At 33.1% G+C, this 12,210-nt stretch overlaps 1 protein-coding gene across 7 annotated transcripts in view; it reads left to right on the top strand.

The window, feature by feature from the left end:
• The window catches only part of TRPC4 (transient receptor potential cation channel subfamily C member 4), a 230,528-nt gene that overhangs the window by 69,524 nt on the left and 148,794 nt on the right, over positions 1-12,210 (top strand). For all 7 annotated transcript variants that reach the window (XM_025364312.1, XM_025364314.1, XM_025364311.1 and 4 more), the window contains exon 2: positions 10,755-11,159. In XM_025364312.1, the coding sequence (XP_025220097.1) occupies positions 10,782-11,159 (378 nt within the window). In that variant the 5' untranslated portion in view covers positions 10,755-10,781. The remainder of the gene's footprint in view (positions 1-10,754; positions 11,160-12,210) is intronic.

Below are 12,210 nucleotides of genomic sequence, written 5' to 3'. Positions count from 1 at the left end.
TTTTAAATCGGAGAGACTTGCTAGCTATTAAGGACAGATGATTGTTCCTTTTAACAAAATAAACTTTCATTTGGTGATGAATGTTTAGTTTTTATCAAGATGTATTATGTTCTCATTATTAAACAACAAAAATCACCAATTACCCGTATGTAACCTTTCTTAGTTATAACTGTAGTTACTTCCTTTTTAGTGTAAGTTTTTTCATTGTTACAGATGCATTCTTAGTTTAAAATTTTAACCGTGACTACTGCTTATCATAGTATCACTGTTTTCCTGTGACAGTAAAATGCAATACACATTATTTTAATACCTGAACATTTTTGTTAAATAAATATGCAGAACTTCATGAACTACGTGACCATTATTAGCTTTTGAGTCTCTCTATTTTTTCCCAACAATTAATAGCAAAGTTGTGTTTAGTTTTATGCATATATTACCTTCCTTTTACCAGACAACTCTAGTATAGCTTTCTGGAAGGAGGTATTCCTAGGATAAACAACTTGAACCTTTCCAAAGAGTGATACACATATTTCCAGTTTCCCTTCAGTTTAAACCACCACCAGCAATTTATGAAGAAATTCTTGAACAGCATCATTTCTAGTATTGGGTTTTCTTTTGTCTGTATTCTGATCACATTTGGCACACAATAACTTTTATCTTATTGGTAGATTTCTAAGCTTTTAGAGATCAGCAAAGTTGAGTGCTTTGTCAAACATTTTCTACTTATGTTTTCTTTTCTCTGAGGGGACTGTTCGTTATGCATTTTGAACCTTAGTGGATTTTCTTTTCTACTGAATAAACTCTTTTTTGTCATATGTATTTTGAATAATTTCCCTAGCTATTTTGTGTTTTAATTTTGTGTGTTAGATTGTAGTACTAAGAATGTTTAAATGCTGTGTATGCGTAGGGTGTCTTCTACAAAGTCATTTCTCCACTGTTTTTACTTAGGAAAACTCTTCTCCATGAAAAGGATAGACTAATATTTATTTATATTTTCCTATCATTTTATGTGCTTTAATATTTAACTTTAAAATCTATTTAGAAAACATTCTCATGGTGCTACAAAATATTATTTTCAAAACCTCTAGCCAGATGTCTCAATGTCACTTATTATTTTTCCATTCCTGACTCTTAATTTGTCATGCTTCCTGTTAATACACTACTCTGCAGTTTGTGTCCAATTTTCTCTGCCTCTGGCTTTTTCCCTCACACAGTCACACAACACTACCGCCACCACTGCAACAACAGTAAAAACAACAGCAATGCCTAGTTTCTTTTCATATGTTTGCGATAATCTCCTAATGGGTATAAGTGATTTTTTAAAAAATAGAAGGATCATATAGTTATCAAAACTTCTATATATGCATCCAAGTTTAAGCATTCTATCTTTTTTTTTGTTTGCACATCCACGTACACACACACACACACACACACACACAAATTTAGAAACCAGAGGTCAGTTACGGGCCACAGGATCTGATTGTGGTGGGACACACTGAACGTATTAAGTCATTTGTGAAACAGGTTATTTTCCTTTCTTTGTCTAATCTTGTTAATGCTTACTTGTAAAATGTATTGCCACCCTCACCCACATTTCTTCTTAATATTGTTTTTCTTATGACAAGTTACGCTTTCATTGTAAACAAGGCAAGTAGTGAGTCTTTAACACAGTGAGAGAAGTACAAGTGTTTCTGATGTAGTAATAACATTTATGCATGTGTTCTTGTTTTTACATTTTATATGCATCTAAATATATTGCTAAAAAATTTCAAATTCTACAAATTATGCCAAATAATAGGGGCTGGGGAAAATAAGGATTAGGGCAAGATTACTCAAAATATGTTAAATCAGAGCACTAATAAAAACATCAATAAACTAAAAAATGTGACATTTAAATTCCTATGAATATTGTGCTAGCATCAGAGTCTGTCATTATGGCATCTTAATCTTAGGGGTTAATATGTTAATGTGTCCACTTTCCTTGTAAACCCTTGATGAAACTCTCTGGTGTATTAGCAGATGGTCTCTTAGCTTCCATGCTTGTATAATTCCTAATCAATCAGCAGTGAGAGTGATCTTTAAAATCAGAGATCAGATTATGTTATTCTCTTCACACAAAGCCCTTCTGTAACTTCCTACTATGCCTAGAATAAATTTCAAAGTCCTTGTCCTGAATCCTTTGGCTACAGTCTAGTTCTGCAGACTCATCTCTTCCGCTTTTTCCCTTAGTCATCGCACTCCTGCCAACTGGCCCTCTGTCATTCCCTAGAATGCATCCTGTTCCTCTTGCCTCAAAGTTTTTTCGTTCCTTTAACATCATGATTTTTTCTGCACCTTTTCACATAGCTAGCATTTTGTCATTTCCCATGTTTCAGGGAGGCTATCCCTGTTCATCTGACCTCATGCAGCTCTTCATCTCTTCTCCTCCTGCAAATTTCTCCATCTCATCTTAAAACGTGTTTTCCTTATAGGATTTATAGAAACTTATAATTACTATGTTTGCTAATTTTCGTGGGTTCCTTCCACTGGATCATAAACTCTATGAGTACAGGTCATTGGTACTCATTCACCATGGTATTGCCAATGTTTCAAACACAAATCTTGACATACAGATATGTTCATTAAACATTTTACTCCACTACCCTTTTCTGAGCACCATGTATATTTCAGTGAGCAAAATAGACAAAAAAAAATCTCTCAACTATTTAAATAACAGAAAACTTTTTTGTTTTATCCTTTTTTTAAAAAATTGAGACAAAGTCTTGCTGTGTTGCCCAGGCTGCAGTGTAATGGCACGATCTCGGCTCACTGCAACCTCCACCTCCTGGGTTCAAGCGATTCTCCTGCCTCAGCCTCCCAAGTAGCTGGGAGTACAGGTGCACACCACCATGCCTGGCTAATTTTTTTCGTATTTTTAGTAGAGACAGGATTTCACTATGTTGGCCAGGCTGGTCTTGAACTCCCGACCTTGTTATCTGTCCACCTAGACCTCTCAAAGTGCTGGGATTACAGGTGTGAGCCATGGTGCCAGGACTGTTTCATCTTTATATTTTCCTTATAGTGTACTTCTATGTCCAAACACGATCTTTGAGTAAAGATCTGAGGTCATATGCAGAAAACTAATTTTATTCCTTCCTGCATTTAAATAATTGTAATAAGATATAAAATTACAGCTTCTGTTTTTTCTTCCCTATTTTTAAAGCAAACCTCTTTATATTATTGCCTCCAAATTTACTGTTAAGAGGTATGATGTTAACATGATTCTTTATATATTGAACTCCCCAAAAATGTCACCATACAAACTTCTGCTAAAGCAAAGTTAAGTTCATTAGAACTCACAACAGTAAAGAAGAGTGTCACCTGGACTGAATTTTACCATGTCACCAAAGGGGGCAGGGTTATATACAGAGTTTTCTAGCCTGGGCTCAGTTGCTTTCAGGTTGATCTTTCAAGGTGGGAAAATGATTAGGATGAGGCAATTTTTGTGACCTAATAGTTTATGATTGGTGGATTTAGCAAAAAGAGACTTCTGAAGAGAGTCTTGATGAGTAACCTTACTTAGTAAGGGAGCTGCTTGCCCAAGTAGGCAAAATATTATCTCAGCTAAACAGACATGCAGAAATTTATTGATGTAAATAGTGATTATTTATATGTAAATAGTGGTTATCGGTTTACAATCTTATCTTTTCTGAGCAAAATTTTTAGGGAATAAACAACTAATTAATGTTGACATAGCTATTAATAAGTTGTGAGGTTGCAGTCTCATGGGGGATATGCTATTTTCCCTCCTCCTTTAGAATATTTTCTGTCCCTAAGGGAGTTGTTCTTACATGTCCAGTGTGACACTATGAATTCTTTCTGATGTCTTACACATCTTTTTATAACTATTAAAGTTGTTGGTTGTTACTAATAAAAATAGTCCTCATACTGTATTATTTCATTTTCACTTTCTACAACTACTATTTTAAAGATATTGGCCCTTGTGTTTCTATTCTCTATTTCTATTAACTTTTATATTTTACAAACTGAGAGAGTTTCATGACCAGTTCACTGGTTAATTCTAGTGTTGTTCTACCAGCATCTGTGATTATTCCTTCTTAATGTTTTCTTATTCCTAAGTTTTTATCCTATCCTTTTCTATAATTTTGTAGAGATAAATATGCATGTTTTATTCTCCTGTTATCTGGTACACTAATTCTACTTCTTCTATTATAAAATACTCAAATTGCTTTCTAAGATGTCTTGATTTTTTCCCTCTGTACTTATATTCCCCTGTAAACGTCAGCAAATTACTAAAGTCTTGTGCCATTCTGAAGATTTTAGGCAGTAAGGGTGAGAAACATGTTTCTGAACCCTGAGCTAGCCATGTGTTGATTTATACATTACAGTTATGTTTCCTCATACAGCTGCCAAAAGCTTAGTAGTAAAGATGTGCAGAAAAGAAAAATAGGTTAAGAAAAAGAAAGTATTTTGCATAGGTGATTTGATAGCTTAACAGCTATTGACTGGAATTGCTAAAACAATTTTAGGCAAGTGATTACGACAATTTGACCCTATTTATTTAATCTAAAGTGGCAGAGTAATAACTCTGAGTATAATCATTCATTCATTGATTCACCAACAAATTTTGAATGCTGATGCAGAACTGTTTACGTCACAATCTCTTATATACACACCAGTAGGAAATGTTCTAAATCTAAGAGATCCACAGGGTTTATAAAGATGCATAAAAAGGACCATATAACTGTGCCTTGAGAGGAAGAAAAGAAACGTCTTCAGAGGCTATGATGCTTCAGAAAGGTTTTAAAACCCGGCAGGAGTTTTAAAGGGAAGGAAAGGCACTAAAACTATAAAAAGCAGTATAAGAGGCTTAGAGTTATAGTAGCCAAGTAGTTTGGTATTTTGGGCAGTGTAAAATAAGCTTGCCTGGGACAGTCTTGGAAGCCAGATCATGGAGGAATCAGTATTCCGTAATAAGTTTGTGTTTTACCTGTGAATGGCTATCAGCCTTTTAGAGACTGTAAGTGAGAAAATGATTTGATTAGATTTGCATCTTAGAAAGATTAGGTATGTGGCATTGTGGAGAATAAACAGGAAGTATGCAAGACTAAAATCAGTAAGATCATTTGGAAAGATACTGCTGTAGCCTATGTAAAAGATGATGAAGAGATAAAGTACATCAACTCTGTAGTGAGGGAATGCTACTGAGCAGTTGAAATCTGCCCAGTAAGACATAGAAATGATTCTTAATATTATTTAACTATAGCTAATTTACATTTAAATAGGCACGTGTGACTAATGGCTACCATCTTGGATAGCAGAAGTCCAGATCTTAAGGGAGACATGTGGTCTGGCAACACAGATTTTATAGGATATTTTAAAACATATGTGTGTTTTTCAGGGAACATTTTAAACAGCAAGTGATGATAAGAATAGGGAGAGTGATAGATGAAGGAAAGAGCCACAAGCAGGACCTTTGTCATATCAATATTTCAGCTTTAGACAGAAGAAAAGGAGTCCATGGAAACTACTGAGAGAAGGGTCATGTTAAGGTAGGAGGTGGAGCATTAGGAAGGGTGGCACAGAGCCCAAGGCAAGACCAGTTTCATTTCAGCAGACGTGTCACCAGAAGCTACTGAAAACTTATAAGGCTTGAAAAGAGCCAAATGTATTTGGCAACTAGAAGGATGTGATTAAGAAAAATAAAATTTATTCATGATGAGGATAAACACCATGTTAGAGAGAATAAATGAATGAATGGACGATGAGCTTAAAGTTTATAAAATAAAGAAAATCTGAGCCAGGACAGAGAATTACCAAATATTATTACAATTTAAAAATAATGAGAATTAAGTAGATTTGTGATGTGAAGGGAAGAAGGTTTGCAGAAAGAGGCTTCAGGTATGAAAGAGGGTGATGGTTCATGTGAAGTATTAGAGAAATGGGAATGGATGGAAGCTCAGACAGCAAGGTTAGCAGCTGGAATGAGAAAAGAACATCTTTTCCTTTGAAATCAGAGGGAAAGAGTAATAGATTGTTGTGTATTTTCTAACTCTCAGGGTGGAGTTTCCAACTTTGACTATTACACATTATTTTCTAAAATATATGTTTTCTAAATCCCATGAGGTAAAAATCCAGTGAAATAACATCGTTTGCCCTGCCTATACCATTCCCCTCGATATGTGTGTTTTAAAAATGGGAATATACCATCACAAAGAAGATGAGAAAATAAAATTAAAAGGAAATTACAATGGAGATAGCGTTTAGTTTTTTATGTGTTACTTGTTAAATCCAAGGGGCTTGAATTTTGAAAATAAGTATAATCTTGATTTTCATCTTTAAAATCCTAGGATAAAATATCGAAATATTTTAGTAAAGTAGTTTTTGTTGTTGTTGTTGAGTAGTGTAACCTTATCTTCATGGTTTACAGAAATGTCCCTACAACTTTTCAAAGAAATTTAGTTCATTGCACTTTGACATCATCAAAGCAAGAATAAAATTCATGTTAATTTTTGACTGGACTAAGTCACAAAACATTTCAGTCAATATGCAATATTTTATATGTAACACTTGCAGCTACTGAAACGTATGTATTGTTTTTTGCCTAAGGAAATTAGAAAAGGATCTGGAATTCAGAGTGATAGCAAAAATCAGACCATTATGCTTTTATGTGGAGTATATGTTATGTGAAAGATTATTGAGATGATATGTTAGAATAATATCAAGAAAAAATTCTAATTGGATTGAGTGCGAATGCACTATTTGGGAAAAAGTTATTTCATATCAGATTCCAGACAAAGTACAAATGCAACTTACATATGTGTGATAGTATCTTAATAACAAATAGGAGTTGTTTCTTACTGTGTCATGAGATCACACCTGTAAACATGTATCTTCTCACAGTCAACTAGGGAAGAAAAGAAAATGTTGTTTGGGGAAATTCGTTTTCCCTTTAGTAATATATACTAAAGAATGGAGATCTCTCCATATTAAATATCCCTTTCCTTTGTGTTCTTTGGAACTCAAATTCATTGTTCTTTCCATTATATAACTAAACTTATCCTTTAGGCAATGTGCCTTCAGATACATATAAATATCTAAAATTTCTGGTTGTATATCTTTATGTTGCTTAGAGAACTGTAGTTTTCATATTTAGTGACAATTTTAATTTCTCTTTGGATCAATGTCAAGTTATAGCTCTCTCTACATTCTTGTTTCTTTTTAATCCTCAACACATTTAGGGGAAATAATTCTTAGTTTATGTAAAAAGTCACATCTCAGAAGTTGAGTTATTTCCCCATCACTCCTCATCTCTTCCAAATCTTCTAAATATAATTTGACCCATCAGTCATTCCACGTCTGGTGTTATACAGGAGACATTGAAATGAAAAGATTCTTAAAATTCTGCAATCTCTTGGGGGGAGAAATCATTTCCCCTCCAAAGTTAATTCTAAAAGTGGAGGACCAGGAACAATGTTTTATTTTGACATTATAGGTCAACATATTTGCAATATTGGGTCTCCTGTTCTTCAACAGCCTTTCTATCCAGTAGCAATTCCATAGCTGTTAAGTGTGTCAGCTGAGAGATTCCATCAGCCTTATCAGCACCTGCCACTTGCTATTGCATTTATGTAGCACAGTTTTAAAATGTTAAACTTGGTGTTTTTGTCCTCCAGTTAGTATCCCTGCATCTCAAGAAATCAAGGACAAGCCTATGTGCAAAAAAATTATATGATCTTCCTTCCTCTCTTATGTTAAGGTTTTAGACATCAAAGTTGTTCTCTCTCTCTCTTTCTTCTCGGTGTGTGTGTGTTTGTGTGTGTATGTATGTGTGTGTGTTTCTCCCTGTGAGTGTTTTAAGATTCAATTGTAAATATTTACATTTATTTAATGTGTTTACATTTTAAATGTATTTAAAATCGGTCTAGACTTCCTAACATAAATTCTTATATACTGTTTTCAAATCCAAGAGATTGAAAGAGGTCATAAAAGTTAATAAAAGATCTTTCTCAGTACTAATGCTTTCATTCTTATCTTCTCACCCATTCCTTGGTAAGTGTTGATTTCATCACCTTATGGATAGAAAAATAGATTACCTAATGCAATATCCCTTACCTTCTCCATCTTTTAATTACAGTGTTGACTAAAATATGCCTCTTTTTTTGTGTAATGTAACTCTTTTTAAAATGAACTTCTGTGGTTTACATTTGTGGAAGTTATCTGGATTAAATGAAATAGATATTAATAATCTTAATTTATTTTTATCTTTCCTCATCCTCAAAGTCCTCCCATAGCTTCTGTTTTGTCCACTAATCCCTATTGTCACTGACATTCTGTACTTTGACAATGAGGAATAAAATGCTGCTCTCTACCTAATTCTTTATTTGGTAGCATTATTAATAAAATTAACCAAATGAAAAAAATAAAAATAGTTTGTTCATTCTCTAGCATGATTCTTAATCTTGATTGAATCTTGATTGAATCATAATTCACATGCAGAACTGATGTGTGCATGCATGTGTGTAAGTGCATGTGTATTTTCATTTTAACCTGTATTTTGGGTGAGCTACATTCAAACACTGGTCTCAAGCTAAAAATATTATTGGTAGGAAAATTAAATTCAACTCTAAAATAAAAATTCATATATTTTTCCAGGAATCATAGATAAGAAAGAACTGAGATAATAAAGAGTATGCACAGTGCTGAAATTGGATGTAAATACCAGTCATTATTATTATGAAAAATTTAGATGTTAGTCCTGCTAAAATTACAATGTTACATAGCATTGATCCCACACACTGTTACAGACTCTGACCTGGGACTGAGAAAAAAGGTGCCAAGGAAGGGAGTGTCAACCACCTCTCCAAGGCCAACATTGTAATGGCATCACTGACGCAAAAAATGGGGGCATTCAGGATCAGATAATTACAATGACATAGATAGACTCATAATCATCTTGATTTACTCAAGTTTTAGTGATATTGGAGAAATATTAAATTCTCCTTGATATTCTGTAATATAAATGCTATTCCTGTTATTCTAGAGTGAGTTAAAGCATTCCAACAATACTAAAGTTATAATCAGCCTTCAAGTAAGTAATTCACACATCTGAAATTAATACATATTGAACACTCACTTTTTGCTTAGTCTGTGAAGGTAGCTTTACAAAATATTATGCCAGAGAAATACCAATTATGAAATAATAGTTTTTCATAGTAGCTCTTACACCTAGATATTTTAGAAATCATGATGAATTATCTGGATGTCAAAGGGTAAAAATTACTTCCTTGATAATTAAAATAATAAATTGAGGTAATACGCAAACAATGTGAAATTTCCCAAAATAAAAATATTATTAAATATCATCATATTTGTTAATGTAATTCATGTTTAATCTATGGTTAAAACATTATTCAAATCAAATTAATTTACTCATAAAATGATTAGGGTTAAGAAGATCAATTGAAAAGAATATGCATGTTTAAGTACTTAGAACACCCTATTTATTTTAATTTCGCAGAGTAAACATATGCAAATAAACATGTGAGTTCAATTTAAATAACATAGAAAAATAAAATAGGTTAGATAATAAGTATGCAAGAGGAACTAACAGCAACAAATAAATCATACTCAAGATGTAATACTTTTTTTCTATGAATCTCTATCACTAGGATGATACTAGATCAATATGACTTCCAGTACCTTTGTTAATTTATGATAAGATGAGCTTCCATTTATTTGAATTAATTTTCTCATATTCACCTATATCCTTAATCTAACTTTTAAATTAAAAAAATTATAATGAATACATTCCTGCCTTGTGGTTTATTGTTATTTTTTTAAGGCAGTAGAATTAAGAAAATAACATTTTTATAATAAATTCTTTCACCATTTAATCCTTTCCAAACCTTCTTTTGGAAATGGAATTGCTTAGACTCATCTTGATGATTCATTAATATTCTCAATACATGTCATCCCCCCTCAATGAACTCAAAGAGAGAAAAAAATACAATCATGTTCATTGGGCTCAGTATATTTTATTGACATTAATGTTGTTAATTTACATTAACTTCAATGTCACTACTGACTAGCATTAAGTATAGAGGGCAGGGCACAGTGGCTCACACCTGTAATTCTGGCAGTTTGAAAGGTAAAGGCAGGTGGATCTCTTGAGCCCAGGAGTTTGAGACCAGCCTGGCAACATGGCAAAACCCTGTCTCTACCAAAAAACAAACAAGCAAACAAACAAACAAACAAACAAAACGAATATATGACAAATTAACAATATTTTGCAAACACAATGGTATTACATAATCTCAATAGCATTTCCACAATTAGAAAAATTGACAATGAATTATACATTTGAATATTTAGTTTTGAGATCTCAAAAATATGGCCTCTGATATTCAAAGTGATTGTCTGAAAACTATATATAATTATGATAAAATTTGTAAATAATTTCCAAAACTCTAAATGCATTCTCTGATAAAATTCACTTTCAGAGTAACTTTTTAAATAGTTTACCAAATGTTAATCTCTTTTTATTTATTTTAGAAGACTTTGTTGCCACATATTTTAACAACTATTTAGTATTTATGTTGTTTAAGAAAAAAAGAAATCTTAACTCCTAATAGTTACTAATAATGGTATTGTTGTTATTGATAGCACTGTGAGTTGGAGAAGAAGTATGATGCTTAACAATTTTAAAAGCATATTAACACTAATATCTTTGTGGTTTTGGTTTCTACTTTCAGAGACAAAGAAATAGCATGGCATGAAACATGGCTCAGTTCTATTACAAAAGAAATGTTAATGCTCCCTATAGAGATCGCATCCCTCTGAGGATAGTAAGAGCAGAATCAGAACTCTCGCCATCCGAAAAAGCCTACTTGAATGCTGTGGAAAAGGGAGACTATGCCAGTGTCAAGAAATCCCTAGAGGAAGCTGAAATTTATTTTAAAATCAATATTAATTGCATTGATCCTCTCGGAAGAACTGCTCTCCTCATTGCAATTGAAAATGAGAACTTGGAGCTCATCGAACTACTCTTAAGCTTTAATGTCTATGTTGGAGATGCTCTATTACATGCTATCAGAAAAGAAGTCGTCGGAGCTGTTGAGCTGTTATTGAACCACAAAAAACCCAGTGGAGAAAAACAGGTACCTGCAAAAATACAGTTTTTAATTTATTTCACCTGCAGAAGAGTTTTTTTGTTTGTTTGCTTGTTTGTTTTTTCTTTTTCTTTTTTTTTTTTTTTTAGAGTTTCAAATGCCCTGAAAATTTAAGAAATATAAGCTTCAAAATCTGAACTATATTATAACAGAAAACTACTATTAGATACACCCTTCATGTCCTATGATAGTTACATCCACTTGCATTTCCTGCCCTAGAAAATCATAAGTAATTGTGAGAGCTAAAGCAAAATGAAGTAATCTAAGTAGACTGCTCATAAATTGGAAACATTTCTACGTAATGCTCAACACAGGTTGCTTGTAACTTTATGTGTATGTCTGGGTGTTTTTTCCTCTTGCCTTTCATTTTCTTACATTCTATCCTAGCAGAGGGTGAATTGGTTTCTTATTTTCCCGTTTAGCCTGCTTGCCTGTTCTGGGCTTCTGCAGCTTACTGCAAAAGTGAATTGCACCATCTAATTTTGATATTATCCTTTAACAAACTCTAGTAGATTCTTTTAAATTGAGACTTAAAGAAAGAAACGAAAAGGATTACTATGAGATAGCTGAACTCTGACTGTGGGCTTAACTACATCAAATTTACTAATGGTGCAAATGTAGCTATACCTTATAGTTATCAACAGAAAATAAACTAAAATGGCACACAATTATAAATACAATGTGTGTTTTTTTCTTTCCATCTCTCTGTCTTTTTCCACTGAGGAAGTGGAGATATAGACAGGAATGAATAAGGAGTCTGTTTTTGTCTGTCTGGACTCTTCCCTTTGCAACTGCCTTGTGTCTGAATTATCTATTTGATCCTTTTTCCTTTCACACTGAACTCATCACTTCCTTGCATCAAGGCTAATTGACTAATTGCAAAGACATTGCAGATTCTGCAGTGGTTCAAAAATTTGCCTTTTAAAGTAAAATCTTATAAAATGGATGTTATTTCAGCTCTAGCAAATTCTAGCCTATTTGATAATATACACATCTCTGTCTCTGCAAACGCTAGACTGTTAGGAGATGTGTGCCTTTT

This window comes from Theropithecus gelada, chromosome 17 (assembly GCF_003255815.1).
Source record: "Theropithecus gelada isolate Dixy chromosome 17, Tgel_1.0, whole genome shotgun sequence".
Taxonomy (NCBI): Eukaryota; Metazoa; Chordata; class Mammalia; order Primates; family Cercopithecidae; genus Theropithecus; species Theropithecus gelada.
The sequence above is the reverse complement of the archived record's forward strand: the minus strand, read 5'-3'. Positions and strand labels throughout refer to the sequence as shown.